Genomic DNA, 16,938 nt, shown 5'->3' on the forward strand with positions numbered 1-16,938 from the left:
GGGACTTTCAACTATATTCATAATAACTGTGTAAATAATCTACTATAAACCTATTGTGTTCTGCACAAAGACAAGGCATACAGGTTTGAGCAGACACCATTTTAGGGTGAACCAACACTTTAACAAATGTGTTGTTTTAAGCAAATTGTGCTAATTAGGGTGTTTGACTCTTATCATTTTATTCTGATTATTTATTATTGTTATTACTTATTGTTCAGTTTGTCCTTATGAGACTTGTGCACTCCATAGTTATTAGCTCATGTCTAGATTTGTAGTTCATCTGCCGATCAGCCTTTATCTTTGTTTTGACAGGCAGAGGTCGGTCTTGGGGGAGTGTCTGGCTGCTTTATCTGCAGCCTTTCCTGTGTGTTTCTTGGAGCTGACTGACCTTCATTCCCTCTCCGACACTATGAGTAATGAAGAGAGTGAAGGTAAAGGCAAGAAAAGTTCAGTAGAACACAAAAACCTGAACACTCTCTCGTTGCTGCATGTTATTTTTCCTCATGGATTTTGCTGTGGTCCTTCTAGCTGGCAGAGCCTGTAGGCTCCTCCCCACTTTGCAGGAGGCTTTCTCAGAGGTCGAAGAGCTCGTAGAGGCAGGACCAGCGGCCCGTCATGCCCTTTTAACAAAGGTTACTGAGGTGACGCTTCCTCTGCTGTGTAGTTATGTCTCTCGCTGGGGGGAAGCTGATAACCAAGCATCCCAGGAGGGACACATTTCTTGTGTCACACCCCAGCATGCTAATGCCCTACTGGGTCACATCCTCTCCATCATCCACGCTCATCTGGGGACCGCAGACAGTGCTTGGATGAAACGCCTCGCAGGTAAGATGGTCCCTGTAGAGAAGTGAATTATTAGATGATGGGGATTTTAATGTGTTGTTTAAGCACTTATTTTAGAAAACCCACAGAAGTGCAGTACAACTTTGTGATTGTAATGAATTCTAATTTACAGTGGACGGTACTAATATAACCTCGAATGCCATAAATAGCAGAGCATTTCTTTTAGTATTTGGCCAGCCTCTCATCAGCAAGGCAGAACCACACCTCCTGAAGAGCCACTTCCTGCCTTTGATGGAAAAATTGAGGAAGAGGGCGGAGTCAGTGCTCCTGGAGGAGGAGCATTTGAAGACAGAGGGGCGTGGCGATGTCTCAGAGCAGGAGTTAGACATCCAGGAAAGGTTTACTGTGTTGGTCCAAGATATCTACACATTTTACCCTTTACTCATTCCATTTATAGACATCCACAGGTGAGAAACAGTGCATTATTCAACCGGTTTTCAGTTTCAGATTCACTTTTGGTTAATCTGCTTGTGTTTGGTATCATCAGAATGAGTTGGCTGAGAGAGGTGGACGCAGATGCTGAGAAGCTGTTCTCCCTCGTAGCTGAAGTCTTCATTTTTTGGGCTAAATCTCATGTGAGCAAGTCTGTCATATTTATGATAGTTACAATGATTTAATATCTAGTATTTACTCTACCCCTTTTAGAGTGGTCGTATAATGCAAAATGCAATTTTCATTTATGTAAGTAAAAGAGTTTATCAGAAAATGTCCTGAAAAATTTGTATCTTTTGAAGTTAAAATGTACAGAGACCCACATATGGCACAACTGTGGCCACAAATTAACAAAAATAAAAATAAATTAAACAAATTAGAACAACATGTCTGTGATTTAACTCAAACGAGGGAAAAATTAATCAAAGTTGGCTATGAATTAATAAATAGTTGGAATATATTTGTGTTGTATTTAATTTTAGAAATCCAGCTCACAGCATACATGGTCACCCACATTTACGTCAATGATGCCTGTTTGAACACCAAATTCAAATAAACCTTATAAGAAAGAACGATATTATGATTCTTTGTCTGTCTAATGTTCTGAAATGACTTCACAAAAAAAAAAATTCAAATGATAAAAAAAAAAATATTAATATATTACAGACACAAATTGCCAATGTCCCCTTTGTATCATCTATCTCTAAAAATTAATTAATGGTAAATGTTTAGTTTTCCGGTTCAAATTTTTCTTTATTGATTTGTACCCTTTGTGCAGTCATTAAACATTTGGTCTTTTACACACTTGTTTTTGTTTAGAATTTCAAATGGGAAGAACAGAACTTTGTTGTTCAAAATGAAATCAACAACATGACACTCCTGGTGAACAGCAGCAAAAGCAGGATGTATAAGGTCTCTTCATTTCACTAATACTGTATTACGTATTTTGAACACAGTCCGTTTTTCCCCTCATTAACTCTGTAAATGACCGTGTAATACTTTTTGCTTTCTAGTTCCTCAATCCTGACCAAGTTTGCTTTGTCCACATTTTTTACACTCTTCTTTGAAAAGAAATTCATCTTTGGTCTATCGTCTCAGAGGCCTGCAGGGACTTTAATAAATGCCCATGTCATTACTCAACCCAAATATGCTGTTCAATAATATTGAATGAATCTAAATTGTATGATTTTTCATTAGGGAGGGGTGTGCAACCAGGCGAGGAGAAAGGTGAAGAGGAAGGGTGATTTTTACTCCACACACACCTCTCTCATTATGGCGGCACCAAAAAAACTCCTCTCGGTTGCCATGAACGGATGTTGCCATGGCTATCAGGGCCTGGTCACCCATGCCAAAAGCCGTTTCTCTCAGGTACATCTATTCATACTGATCAATAATCACAATGTTTGCAAAATCAATCCATTCCTCATCTTGAAAATACCCTAATTCTTCTTCCCGACATCTGCTTCTAGAGGGACACAGAGGATGAGATCAGAGCGTACATTCGAAGCAGCCTGCAACAGGTGAGCCAGAAGACAACTTACGAAAGAGCCGATAAAGTCCTGTGAAAAATCTATTTGAGCCTCCTCACCTCACCTCACCTCACCTCACTTTTTCTTTTTTCTTTTTGCCAGGATATGTGTGAATACTCAATAGATCCCCTCAGTGTTGAGAGGATCTTAAGCATGGCTCGTGTTCTTTTCCATCTGGATCAGGTTAGACTGGGAATGTATTACTACAATTAATTTCAAATGATAATTGCTGGCACATATAAATAAATTCAAACATGATCCAGTGTAGTTCAGTCGAGATTTTTGACCATTTCTGCTGTTTGTATGGTTATTTTCTAGTACATGGTTTACATAAAGATGTGTTTCTGTCAGGTGGAGCGCCCTCAGAAGACGAAGAGGGCAGTGTGGCATAGGATGTTGTCTAAGCAGAGGAAACGGGCTGTAGTTGCTTGTTTGAGAATGGTTCCTTTGTACAATCTCCCCAGGTTTGCTGCAAAGAGAGTTATGACAAGTCCATTTACTCTTGATATTGCATTATGAATTACCCGAGTTATAAAAGCTGAAGGCAGCAGAAATACTTGTGCGTTGCAATATTGTTGAACTAACTCAGATAAAGAGGACATTCTGTCATATTCCTTATGTTCCATTGGGCTGAAACCAATATTAATTACTAGCTTTTAACATGAAATTTGTCTTTTTCTGCAGGCACAGAGCGGTGAACCTTTTCCTGCAGGGTTATGAGAGAGTCTGGCTGAATGCAGAGCGTGACTCACCTGAGGACAGACTAATTGAGGATTTGGCTGTGAGTGCGTTTCTGATTGGCTGTGTTCCCCAGTCGAGCCATTTAATCATGACGTATGTATACCCCAACCTGCGATACGTTTCCCAAAAGCACCTATGGTCGCAAGTTCTGTCATTACCAATAGATTTCATTGGAACTTACCACCACCACTTACCACAAGCTACGATGCTTTTGGGAAACGCACCCCTGAGGTGACTAATTCAGTTTTTTGTAATGGGTTTGTTGGATAGTAGTTTTCAATTTATGAGTGGCATTAATATTACCACAATGATGTAAGTTTATGTACTCCACAAATCTACAAAAAAATAAAAATTCCAGCAGCACAATTGTTTTCAACATTGATTCAAATCGTCATATTAGAATGATTTCTGCAAAATGGGACAGTCTCTTCTAGCAATGTGAAGCACAAATTGTAAGAAAACATAGAAAATTCCACATAGAACCCAAGGAATACTTTTATACCCATCAGAAAGCAACTCGTGTAGAGATCCTGAAGGAGGGAGTGGAGCAGAGAAACAACATCGATCCACTCTGTCAGCTTATCAGTCTCTTCAGTCAAAGTGCCTTGACTGAGAAGAGGTTTGTATGTGTGTGTTTGAGTGTGATTGATTCATGCATTTGTTTGTTGTTTGCATGTAGACAATGGAAGCAACCTAACCAACTTGTTTCATATAAAAACCCACAGGATATTTGCCTAGCACTATTGATTGCAATTAACATGTCATTAAGCTAACAAATCAGGAAACATTTTTATCAATATATTCAATATATTTATTACAAGGGTTTTGTATATTTGATTGCCCCGTATATGTGATATATATGTATACTTGTATCTACAGTAAGCTTGAGGATGATGACCTGTTCATGTGCTATGTTGACATCATGGCCAAGGTAAGAAGCTTTGCAAGGACATTCTGAGCAAAATCTGTCCTTTTTGCCACAAAACACATGCAGCGTTCAAGCTAAACTGTAATTCTGCATTGCAGAGTTGCCAAAGTGAGGAAGACCAGGATGAAGATGGCCTGAAGTCATTTGAGGTGAACAATGGAGATGAAGGCAGTCTGAGTTGTTATTGATTTAATTGTGTGAGAAAAGTCTGAGGATGCTGACACAGTTATTTACTGTATTTGGGTTCATTAATTACGTAATCAATGATTGACTTCAGGAATAATAGACTTGAGAAACAGTTGGTATGTTTTATTTCTTAGTGAATTGATCGAGTTACTAATTAATTATCTTAGGAAAAAGAGATGGAAAAGCAGAGGCTGCTGTATCAGCAGGCCCGACTTCACGAACGCGGAGCTGCTGAGATGGTCTTACAGAACCTCAGCGCCAGCACAGGTATCAGTCAAAACATGGGGGAAAAACATTTTTTATTTATTTATTTATTATATATATTTGTGTGAAAACTGTAAACATTTTCTCAGGATTCTTTGATGAATAAAATTGGAAATGAACAGAATTTATTGGAAACAGAACCATATAAATGTTTTTACTGTAATTTTGATCAATATAATGCAACATTCCTTAATACGAGTGTTCTTTTTTATTTATTTATTTATTTTTTTAAAGAAGCTTTTACTACATTTTAGAAAAAATAGTCCCTCATAGGGGGATCATCATATTTGGGGGTTGTTGGCATCAAAAAGATTGAAAACCCTTGTGTGAAACACAGGTCACCATATACAGTATCTTTATCCTGATATCTTGAGTCAGCTGACTATGACTTTTATTATTGTCAATGCTCAAATGTTATGCTGTTAAGTTGGATGTGATATTTGAACTAGGTGATATGGGGCCTATGGTAGCAGCCACATTAAAGCTGGGCATTGCAATCCTGAATGGAGGAAACACGTCTGTCCAGCAGGTAAGTCTGAAAAGGTCAGGCTGGATTACAGATATGTTTGGGTGATAACGCAAAACCACAAAGTTTTGACATTTAACGCCAAAACCAACTTTTATATAACAACTTCATGCTCAATTTCTCTGTTGTTGAATTCTCCCTAGAAAATGCTGGATTACCTGCGACAGAAGAGAGATGTGGGCTTCTTTCACAGTCTGGTCGGCTTAATGCAGTCTTGCAGGTTCAGCTTTTATTTGCTAATGCATTGTGACACATTTCCCTGACAGAAAGCAGCTGCTCAAACCACCTAAAAGTGAAGAAATGCTTTGTTCACTCATTTATCGCCGTCCCCCTCCTCCTGTGTTCAATATAAAAGTTACTTGGTATAATCAAGAGAAAAGAACATCGTTTTACATCACTTTTTTTCCCTTTCGATCTGTTCCTTTGCTGTAATTGGAAGTGTCTGTTGAGCGTCTGTGTTAGTTTGTATTTTATAAAGAAGAGGACTGTGGTTTTGATGTTGCTGTTGTAATTCTGTGTGTCACAGCGTGCTGGATTTGAACGCGTTTGAGAGGCAGATCAAAGCGGAGAGTTTAGGAGTGGGTGCTGAGGACAATTCAGGTACATCACCGACATCCACAACAAAGTGCTTTGAAAAACGAATGTGTCAATCAGAAGAGGAAGGTATTTTCTTTTTATTGACATTAATTTGCCTGTACTGCATTTTGCCTTCTCCTTCTCTCTCTTTCTCAGGCGATCGAGTAATGGCAGATGAACAGCTAACCTGTGATCTTTTCCGATTCCTCCAGCTTCTTTGTGAAGGCCATAATACTGGTTAGAACAAGCAGAATGTTTTGTATTGTGGAATATGCTTAAAATACTTAAAATACTTTCTCATATCCAACTTTAACCATACTATAAGTAAGCCATTTGTAGACTGATTTTACCTAAAGAGTGCATACACTATGGTCCTATAAAACCATGGTCCATCATATCAGCAGCATATTAAATGATTAATATGAATCTTAAACAGCATCAATATTCTGTTTTTTTTTTATTTTTTATTTTTTTTTAACTGGAGACTGAAATTTCCTCCACAGACTTCCAGAACTACTTGCGGACTCAAACTGGAAACAACACAACGGTCAACATCGTCATCTCCACTGTGGACTATCTACTCAGGGTTCAGGCAAGCCCAATGAACATTTTTAATTTTGCCTGTCTGTAATATAAATGAAAAATGCATGTTTGCTGCTGTAAGTGTTTTGAACGTTTCACCACCAGATGGAGAAGGGCCCAAAAAAGTGAGGCAGAGCTTGTCGCTAAATATTTCCATAAACCATTCACTGCTGACAGGCCACCTCCATTTTGTTTGTCTGATACTGAGAGTGATGGATGGCCTCATATCTACAGGAGTCCATCAGTGATTTCTACTGGTATTATTCAGGGAAGGATGTGATTGATGAGCGTGGTCAGCACAACTTCTCCAAAGCCATCAGCGTGGCCAAGCAGGTGTTCAACACACTCACTGAATACATTCAGGTAAATGCACATAAGCAAGTGAAAAATTTGCTTTGTCAGATTGTATAGATACTGAGTACTGTATGTCCTAAGATTCTGTAATTCTCTGCTTTGTAATATTTTATTTCAAATAAATGCATCTCAGAGGCCTAATACCACACATGCGGTGTCTGTCTTTGTTCACAATGTGGTGTTTTTATGTTGTGAAGCCACTCGTTTAATTAATCTCTTTCACTAATATCAATTAAGTTTTTAATTGCCTAATTTAGGGTCCGTGTACAGGAAACCAGCAGAGTTTGGCCCACAGTCGTCTGTGGGATGCTGTAGTTGGCTTCCTCCATGTGTTTGCCCATATGCAAATGAAGCTTTCTCAGGTTTGTCTATAGACAAATTACTTTAAATATCATGTGCTAATTTATTCATTGCAAAGAAAAATGTAGGAAAGTAAACTCATAGGAATAATAGACTTGAGAAACAGTTGGTATGTTTTATTTAAAAGAAAATAAAGAATGGTGTTTTGCGTCTGCAGGATTCTAGCCAAATAGAGCTGTTGAAGGATTTGATGGACTTACAAAAAGACATGGTGGTAATGCTGCTTTCCATGCTTGAAGGTAGGAGAATCTTATTTTTTTTTTTAAATCTTCCCATGCACTTTTACTTTTGCTTCTTAGAAATGTGGTGTTGTTGATTTTCCAATCAATGTTAATGTACTAATATCAGTATACCGAGTCTGTATTACATTTTGTTGGATACACAAACAGAATTTTGCTTGTTTTCATACCAACTGTGAAACTATATTGCCATCCATATGACTGGAAGCCCACCTTTGCACCAATCAAATTCTGAAGTCCGCTCTAAAAGCTGTAGTGTGAACGAGTCTTAATTGTCCAAAATTCTGCAATAATAGTGTTATTATTCAGCTCCAGTCAGTTCAGTAACTGTATAAAGTGCATCAATTATGAAACAAGTTCAATTCAGTGATAAGCAACTCCACTAAAGACATACATAAATATTTCTTTGTGTTTCTAGGAAATGTAGTGAATGGGACCATTGGCAAACAGATGGTAGATATGCTAGTAGAATCATCAAGCAATGTGGAGATGATCCTCAAGTTCTTTGATATGTTCCTCAAACTCAAAGACCTCACGTCATCTGAATCCTTTCGTGAATATGACCCAGACGGCAGAGGGCTCATTACCAAAAAGGACTTCCACCGAGCCATGGAAGGTTTCAAGCACTACTCTCAATCCGAGATCGAGTTCCTGTTATCCTGTGCAGAGACGGCAGAAAGCGAGCTTCTGGATTACCCAGACTTTGTGACACGATTTCATGAACCGGCCAAAGATATTGGCTTTAACGTGGCTGTTCTTCTGACCAATCTGTCCGAACACATGCCAAATGATTGCCGCTTGCAGAATTTCCTAGAGCTGGCGGACAGCGTGCTCAAGTATTTCCATCCTCACCTGGGGAGGATCGAAATCCTGGGCAGCGGGAAACGGATCGAAAGGGTCTACTTTGAGATCAGCGAATCCAGCCGGACACAGTGGGAGAAACCACAGGTATTAAGCAATCATTTGCTTATGTGCTTTTGTGGTCTACTAATGTGTGTCTTATACAAATGCATGTTCTCAATGATTCAGGTGAAGGAGAGCAAAAGGCAGTTCATCTTTGATGTGGTGAATAAAGGTGGAGAGAAGGAAAAGATGGAGCTATTTGTCAACTTCTGTGAAGACACCATCTTTGAAATGCAGCTTGCTGCACAAATATCTGGTTCAGAGAGTGGAGAGGAACTGAAAGCAAAGGATGACAAAGAGGAGAAGGACAAGGTGGAGAAGAATGGAAACCTTCCTGAAGACAACAGGATGACCAAAAACTTAAAACACTTAAAGAGGATAACCATCAGGAGTATCATCTCAGTGATCTTCTCTGTCTTCCACAATGTTATGTTGTTTATCACGCGTGCCTTTTTAGGTCTGGTTTGGTTCTTCCTTTACCTGCTCTACCACATCTTCTTGAGTGGATGGATTATTGACGTGGCTAAAGAAATGAAACTGGCCGACCTTTTAGGTGACCTTCAGGATCCTACCATGGTTGAGACCATAGGGTTTGGAGAAGGAGTGCTAAGAGAGAATAATATGTGTCATACAAGTGCCTTTTCTTCTCGCGGTGATCTTAGAGGGATGGGTCTAGATCTGTCTGCAGTGTCCAGGGACCCACAGCTCCTCACAGATATTTTCGGCTTGTGTTTGAAGAAGGAAGGAGGGAAGTACACACTGTCGAGCAGAGACCAACATGGCAGTCTGGATGACTTTCTAAACACGACCAAATATCAGGTCAGTAGTCTTGAGTATACCATTGTCAGCTTACAAAACTATAACTCTATTTTAAATTGTTTATGAAGTTGACTTTTATGTCTAATTGGACATTTATTTTAACATTTGTGGATATTTGTGTCCACTCTGAACATTTGTGTCCATCAAATTTATATTTATGTATATATAAGTGTGTGTGTGTGTGTGTTCAATAACCCTATAGTCTCTGTCAGTTTATGTCAATTTACTATAAGTCTTATTTGTTAACATTACAAACAGGTGGAAATCTGTGAGGAGAATTTTCACGAGGCACAAGAGGAAGATTCAGAGACTAAGAAAGCTTTGTAAGTGCTCCAGACTGGGGAGAGATAAAACTCTGTATGAACATGTGGAACATAATGTTTGAAGATATCTTTGAATTTTCTTGATTGTACCCATGAGTACAGAGGATTATCAGACCCTGTACAATTCAAACAGTGTAAAAAAAATATATAATTGGAAGTTGGGAATTACTATTACTCCCGCAGAAGATTAACAGATACTTCACATTTAATACAAATTCAATTACTTTTGATATAATGACTTGTTCTGAATCAAAAGCATACACGCTGACCAGTGCAGTCTGATTCTTGAGTCTCTTGAGCTGGTTTGAATTCTAAAAACACTAACTCTGTTCAAAAGTTTGGGTCAGTAAAATAGATTTTTTTTTTTTATAAATGAATACTTTTATTCAGCAAGTATTAATTCAGTTGATTAAATGACATTAAAGACATTTACAATGTTTTTTTGAATAAATGTTGCTCTTTTTAACTTTATTTTCATCAAGTAAAAAAGTATCATGGTTTCCACAAAAATATTAAGCAGCACAACCATTTTCAACATTGAAAACACAGAGAACTGAGCACCAGAGTAGCATATAAGAATAATTTCTGAAGGATTATGCGCCACTCTTCAGTGCATTGCGAAAACTGCCTAAGATATTGCATTTACATTTTGCAGTGATGAGGATAAACATAAAGGGGAAAAGAAGCCTAAACGGAGACTTCGAAAGCTCAGCTCTTCAAAACCAGATGAGACAGAAGTCCAGGAATCAGCTCTTTGGAAAACGATCTGCTCTCATAGCACCAAACTGCTGGTATGCTTCTCTCTCTGTCTCTGTTGTTTTCCAGCTGCACAATACATGCTACTTACAGATGTTAAGATGTCTTGAACATCCATATGTGATCTGACGACCTACAAGTATGTCTTTTCTCTGCAGAACTGTTTTGCAAGAAATTTCTACAACATTAGATTGTTGGCTCTGTTCTTTACTTTTGCCATCAATTTTATTCTTCTGTTTTACAAGGTGAGTATTGATTTCCCTGCTAAAACATCAGATTTAATGTTGTTGATCAGGCTGGTCTGTTTTTATGTTTTGAGGCCACTTGGATTGAGAAACTAGCTGAAATAACTGAGTAGTTCTGGCTTGTCCAGATACTAGCCAAACCAGTTTACACCACGCAAACCCAGATTTGACCAAAAACATCTATATAATTATTTTATTTAGGTCTCCTCAACCATTGATGAGGATGAAGGTGTGGAGATCGCTCTTCGTGACAACCGCACCAAGGATTTACAGGAAGTTTATTTTGAACTAGAAGAGAACAGTGGCTACATGAAAATGATTCTTCACAGCCTGGCTGTCCTGCACACACTCATCTCACTCTGTTGTATCATCGGCTACTACTGTCTGAAGGTTATACACACCTCACACACACAAACAAACGGCACTGAAGTTCTGTGGAAGTACCCACTGTATTTCTATTGATGAAAATAAAAACATGTCTTTGCTAGACTAAATAATGCCTTCATCCTTTCTGTCTTTTGTTATACCTCTTAAACACACAGCGGGTATGAAACCAGTCTAGAAATACTTCATGTTTTTTAGAATGATTTGAGATTATCCAAAGAGCATTTCTGGAACATCTGACCATCTGATCAGTTTTGCAAATAAGTGACTTAGAAATAGAGCAAAATCGGAAATGTTTTTATACATTTTAGGTCATAGGTCATTCTTCCTTAGTTCCTTAGTTTTTCAGATTTCAAAATTCAAATCAATCATTCATTTACAGGTTTAAAAATGCTTTCAAAATGGTCTCATTCAACTAACTCGATCATCATCTGACCCTTGACAGGTTCCTTTGGTCATTTTTAAGCGAGAAAAGGAGCTGGCTCGTAAACTGGAGTTTGACGGACTCTATATCATAGAGCAACCTTCTGAAGATGACATTAAAGGCCAGTGGGACAGAATGGTCATCAATACACCGTAAGAGCTGTCATGAAGGCTCACATATGCATTTATAAAACATTGAAACAGTGTCAGTCTTCTGTATGAGTTTCTGCATGAGCGGTGATTGCCAAATGGTTGCTAATACACATTACAAATGTTGCACCACTTCAGTACTATTCTCTGTTTTCTTTGCTCTTTTTCAGATCATACCCAAGTAATTATTGGGATAAATTTGTGAAAAGGAAGGTAAGATGAATAAATTCAATATTTATTCAAAAAATGTAGCTTCAGAACTGTTCAAGAACATAATAGTATAACAGTATATCACAACTCAACCATTGGGACTCGGGCAGTATTCTTATTAATTTTACAGTACTTTCAAAATAGTTTTTTCACCATTAAAACATATGACTATAAAGTATCTTAAAAATCCATGTCTCTTGTCTTAATCTTAATTCTAAATGTGTTTAATCCTAATCCTTACGTTTTATATATATATATATATATATATTTTTTTTTTATAATTTTAATATTATGATATGATAATAACAAAACCTTTTCTTTTTAGTTTTTCATTTGTTCTCTGTTTTATACTGTATTTTAACAGATTTCTATGTTAAAGAAGAAAAAAATGACAATGTCATGTCACTGCCTTGACGGTGGGGTGTTGTGGGTGATTGCCAGATTGCCATAGTGTTGCTATGAATTTGCTAATTTGTTCCGATTGGTTGCTGGTGGTTATTTACAGACTCACTCACAAGTGTCTATGACATTCAGTCTCAGGTCCCTCTTTCAGTGTCAGTCGGTGGGATGCTTCCTATTTGTCATTCGCCTGGTGGAAATCATAAATCCAGTGTTGGGTGCTGCTGTCAAGTAACAGCAGACCTATAATATATATAAGGCACGTGCTTTGAGATATCATTCATATCTGTAGAATGAACCGTGTGGGATGAATTATGTACCGAATTTAATACTTGGGTTCAGCCCTACTAATAATGCTTTACTCCCTGAATGTGGTACAGTAAGCTGTGTGTTTTAGTTTTTCTGTGTTTGATTCATTCTGTGATGGCCTTCCGTGCTGCAGGTGATGGCGAAATATGGAGAGCTGTATGGATCGACACGCATCAGTGAGCTGCTGGGTTTGGATAAAGCTGCTCTGGACTTCAGCTCAGAGGCTCAGGAGAGCAAAAGGCCCGTACAAAAGGTTGCCCTGTGAGTAAGACCCTGTGACCCCGTCTTCCCTATTTACCATATATACCATATTTCACCAGCCAAACCAGCTTCTGTTCAGCAAAACAGCCCAATCCGTTCATCTGCAGAGATCGAAAAAATGATTTCAGTGTGTGCCTGATGATGGCAGCAGCATTCAATATGACAGGCTTAAAATGAAACAAATAAATCATTCTCATGTTTTCACAGCTTCAGATTAAACACCATTGATGTGAAGTACCAGATATGGAAGCTAGGAGTGGTTTTCACTGACAGTGTAAGATCCCTGACTCTTTGGACACTCATAATATTAGACCTGAGGAGTCGGTCAAATCTGAAAAATAAATTGTGTTTTTCTTTTTCTCAGTCCTTCCTTTACCTGGCCTGGTATATGGTTGTGTCAGTTCTGGGCCATTATAACAATTTCTTCTTCGCTGCCCACCTGCTAGACATCGCCATGGGCTTCAAAACACTGCGCACCATACTGTCATCTGTTACACATAATGGCAAACAGGTACTACATTTGGTTTATGTTTGTGTGTCTATACAAAGACCTCAAAATGTATTTAAACCCCCGAGTCACACTTCACAAATATGAATGACATTCTACTGACATTATAATGTCATTGTAATAAATAAAACATTTATATTATAGTTAACTACTCATTTTTTTTTATTATTTAAATAAAAATCTTACTGAAATCAAATGTTTAAGCATTAATGTATATATTTCAGCTGGTTTTGACAGTGGGACTGTTGGCTGTGGTTGTGTATCTCTACACTGTGGTTGCCTTTAACTTCTTCCGCAAATTTTACAACAAAAGTGAAGACGGTGAACCAGTGGATATGAAATGTGACGATATGCTCAGTGTGAGTATCTTTCTTTTATCATTGACTTAAACTAATGTTCAAATGTTTGAGGTTTATTTTTTGGCTGCATATATTTTATATATATATATATATATATATATATATAAAAAAACAGTAAAAACAGTAACTGTCACGATCATTAGCTGGAGTGCCCATGAACTTCAGTAGAGGGCACTCCACTCAGGACCATTCCACCCATCAACCACCAGATGTCACCATATCATCACTTGGACACTAGCACCTCTCATACTGTTGCACCACACCTGAACTACATCTCCCATGAGTCACTGCATCACAATCACCTTGCCACACCTGCACATCATTCATCAGCCAATTTCCTTGCCACACCTGCACCTCATTTACACACACATATAAGCACCACAATCACTTGCGAAGTCTTGTTTAGCCTGTCTGACATTTCCGAGCGGTTTTCCTAGTGTCTATCTTGGATTGTTGAAAGTTTCTGTAACGAGGAGTCAGAGGCATTCGGATCCATGTGCAGATTTTTATTAAGATAATGGTCACACAGGCAGAAATCAGGAATGGCATCAGGTATGTTAAGGATATATTTAAACTTTAAACCGACTCTGATTCTCTGCTGCCTGCCCTGATCTCTGCTTGTTACCATTAATGATTCTGGATATCCCTAACATACCTGATGCCATTCCTGATTTCTGCCTGTGTGACCATTATCTTAATAAAAATCTGCACATGGATCCGAATGCCTCTGACTCCTCGTTGCAGTAAACTTATAAAATATTACTGCCATTTAAAAGGTAATTTATTATAAAACTGATTTTGCAGCAGCTGTTTCACATCATTCTAATATGCTGATTTGGTGCTCAAGACATATTTCTTATTATTATCAGTGTTTGAAAACAATTGTGCTGTATATTATTTCAATGTTTTTGTGGAAACTGGTAAAAAAAAATTTCATGATTTTTTGATGAATAGAAGGTTCAAAACCAACAACATTTATTTTGAAATATAAATATTTATAACATTATGACTTTACTGTACATTTTGATCAATTTATATAAAAATAAATTATTAAAAAAAAAAAATTGTGACTGTTTTGGTGCAGGAATAAAACAATAAAGTGTGAGTAAATCTGTAAATATTAATGTTCATGTGTGCATAGTGTTACATGTTCCACATGTACGCTGGTGTGCGAGCCGGGGGAGGGATCGGAGATGAAATCGAAGACCCGGCCGGTGACGAGTTTGAGTTCTACCGTATCATCTTCGACATCACTTTCTTCTTCTTCGTCATCGTCATCCTCCTCGCCATCATTCAGGGTAAGAGACAGAGTAATTGTGAGAGTCGGTTTACCGAAATTATGAACAGAAACGTATGGTATGTGCACTTAATTTCAATAAGGACAGTAAGCCAAAGTCTTCGGTTTGAATTATTTTGTTTAGTCATGCTGAGCAGGACTGGAGTGCTTCATTAAAAAGATCACGCTCTCACATGCTGAGGGGGTTCATGGGAAGAGATCTGAGGACTGTATGATGCTAGAGGATTGTCTTATGCCTGGGGTGGAATGATACTCAGGATTCAAATGTTTGGCGTAAACTTAATTGTGTTTGTGACTGCTCTGTTGTCATCATCTGAAAGGTCTGATCATTGATGCATTCGGCGAGTTGAGAGACCAGCAGGAGCAGGTTAAAGAAGACATGGAGGTGAGTTTTCACATTAACATCCTGAATCCATTCAGATTTATGACGTCTGTTATCTTTTGTTCCTATTAACACACTAAATAAATTTATCGAAAACTAAACATTTCTTTAATTATAAATCAGAGCTACACTGCTTCAGTTAATTAATGTTTATTTCTCTGTGAGTAAATACGTCATTAATCTATGTCAGCCGCTCTTCGGTGTAGCTGTGGGTTTTATACTAATTGATCATGTATAATTAAACAGTGAATGCGGTGTCTGAATTTTTTCCTGCAGACTAAGTGTTTTATCTGTGGCATTGGGAGCGAGTATTTTGACACGGTGCCCCATGGCTTTGAGTCACACACATTGCAAGAGCACAACCTGGCCAACTATCTGTGAGTACAACTGGTCAGAGATCAGTCATGCCTCTTTTCCATCATCCTTTTTTTCAGTCACAATTTTAAAGGCAGTATTCTGGTGGAAAAATAGCCTGTTGAGCAGCTAGTCAGGACAGAGATCTAGTCTCATGTAGCCAGACCTTCATACTGATGGCAGAAGGTCTGGTCTTCAAGTTCCACCCAGTGTGACCATACTCTGTCTTCTGTAGAATTCAACCAATCAGATTTTGACTTTGAAATTCCAAAGCCGTCGAAGGCTCAGATTAACAGAAAGCATGTCATGTAACTAGAAAATACTGTGATGCGGGATCAAATGGATTACTTGTTTTGTGTTTTGTTTGCCATTTAGGTTCTTTCTGATGTATCTCATCAATAAAGATGTCACAGAACATACTGGACAGGTACAGTTTGACATGAGCCTTTATTGAAAAGAGATATTTGGACTATTTCAGAGGGAAAGATGTGTGCTTAATAATACATTAAAATGTGAAACCGTGAGATACACTATATATTCTAAAATGAACCACGATCGCTGCACTTTGTAACACAACAGGAATCATACGTGTGGAAGATGTTCCAGGAACGCTGCTGGGAGTTCTTTCCTGTTGGAGACTGTTTCCGGAAACAGTATGAGGGTCAGCTCAGCTGAAGAATTCCATGTCTGTAATGTTAGAAGCTGGTGTGTGACTCAGTACTGTTTTGAATGTTTGTTTTATCTACACCACATATTTATTTTAGTAATATATTGTATTGTTGAATTTAAGGAACCAAGTTGATGGTGCACTTTTTGGACATAGAGAATGCAGTTTTATTTAATCTGTCACTTTGGATCGATGGCAAGTAGTAGAAATGTGGTATTTCTTTAGCTTGAAACATTACAGAACCCATGTTCACAGTTAACAAACATTATGCTGAAACTGCTAGATCTGTAAATTTTTGGTACTTGTATTGATATATTATTCATGGCTGTAAGTTAACACAATCAGTGCAGGGTGATTAGTTTAATAAAGTTGAAGTCTCACTCCCTCATTTGCACTTCAGTTATTTTCTTAATCATTATTCTTGTCTTTCATTTTCTAAACATTCCTTAAATATATACTGTATGTGTATTCATGTGTTTGCCTCTTACTGTACCAGTCCTCTTTCTATCCGTTTCTCTTTACTTGCTTATCTTTTCATCCACTGTCAGTGTCAAGCCTTCTCCTGTTCCTTATCTTTTTTTCAAAAAGCACTCCATCCTCTCCGCTTTCTCATCTCTCTCACCTCCTGT

At 38.0% G+C, this 16,938-nt stretch overlaps 1 protein-coding gene across 1 annotated transcript in view; it reads left to right on the forward strand.

Annotated features, from left to right (window-relative positions):
* ryr2b (ryanodine receptor 2b (cardiac)) overlaps nt 1–16,697 on the forward strand; it is a 48,188-nt gene extending 31,491 nt beyond the window's left edge. The window contains exons 65-103 of the mRNA XM_052580872.1: nt 313–431; nt 529–825; nt 1,010–1,250; nt 1,331–1,418; nt 2,095–2,187; nt 2,473–2,643; nt 2,745–2,795; nt 2,907–2,987; nt 3,156–3,268; nt 3,489–3,585; nt 4,055–4,164; nt 4,425–4,476; nt 4,572–4,622; nt 4,827–4,926; nt 5,373–5,452; nt 5,593–5,669; nt 5,976–6,049; nt 6,182–6,262; nt 6,529–6,617; nt 6,842–6,970; nt 7,219–7,323; nt 7,479–7,560; nt 7,979–8,508; nt 8,590–9,282; nt 9,541–9,605; nt 10,261–10,396; nt 10,520–10,606; nt 10,808–10,996; nt 11,436–11,566; nt 11,734–11,776; nt 12,615–12,742; nt 12,950–13,016; nt 13,107–13,253; nt 13,475–13,609; nt 14,751–14,907; nt 15,227–15,291; nt 15,565–15,665; nt 16,018–16,069; nt 16,222–16,697. Coding sequence (XP_052436832.1) covers nt 313–431; nt 529–825; nt 1,010–1,250; nt 1,331–1,418; nt 2,095–2,187; nt 2,473–2,643; nt 2,745–2,795; nt 2,907–2,987; nt 3,156–3,268; nt 3,489–3,585; nt 4,055–4,164; nt 4,425–4,476; nt 4,572–4,622; nt 4,827–4,926; nt 5,373–5,452; nt 5,593–5,669; nt 5,976–6,049; nt 6,182–6,262; nt 6,529–6,617; nt 6,842–6,970; nt 7,219–7,323; nt 7,479–7,560; nt 7,979–8,508; nt 8,590–9,282; nt 9,541–9,605; nt 10,261–10,396; nt 10,520–10,606; nt 10,808–10,996; nt 11,436–11,566; nt 11,734–11,776; nt 12,615–12,742; nt 12,950–13,016; nt 13,107–13,253; nt 13,475–13,609; nt 14,751–14,907; nt 15,227–15,291; nt 15,565–15,665; nt 16,018–16,069; nt 16,222–16,317 — 5,203 coding nt within the window. The 3' untranslated portion in view covers nt 16,318–16,697. The remainder of the gene's footprint in view (nt 1–312; nt 432–528; nt 826–1,009; nt 1,251–1,330; nt 1,419–2,094; nt 2,188–2,472; nt 2,644–2,744; nt 2,796–2,906; nt 2,988–3,155; nt 3,269–3,488; nt 3,586–4,054; nt 4,165–4,424; nt 4,477–4,571; nt 4,623–4,826; nt 4,927–5,372; nt 5,453–5,592; nt 5,670–5,975; nt 6,050–6,181; nt 6,263–6,528; nt 6,618–6,841; nt 6,971–7,218; nt 7,324–7,478; nt 7,561–7,978; nt 8,509–8,589; nt 9,283–9,540; nt 9,606–10,260; nt 10,397–10,519; nt 10,607–10,807; nt 10,997–11,435; nt 11,567–11,733; nt 11,777–12,614; nt 12,743–12,949; nt 13,017–13,106; nt 13,254–13,474; nt 13,610–14,750; nt 14,908–15,226; nt 15,292–15,564; nt 15,666–16,017; nt 16,070–16,221) is intronic.
* Nucleotides 16,698–16,938: the final 241 nt, after the last annotated feature.

Source organism: Carassius gibelio, chromosome B17 (genome assembly GCF_023724105.1).
Source record: "Carassius gibelio isolate Cgi1373 ecotype wild population from Czech Republic chromosome B17, carGib1.2-hapl.c, whole genome shotgun sequence".
NCBI classification, from domain to species: domain Eukaryota; kingdom Metazoa; phylum Chordata; class Actinopteri; order Cypriniformes; family Cyprinidae; genus Carassius; species Carassius gibelio.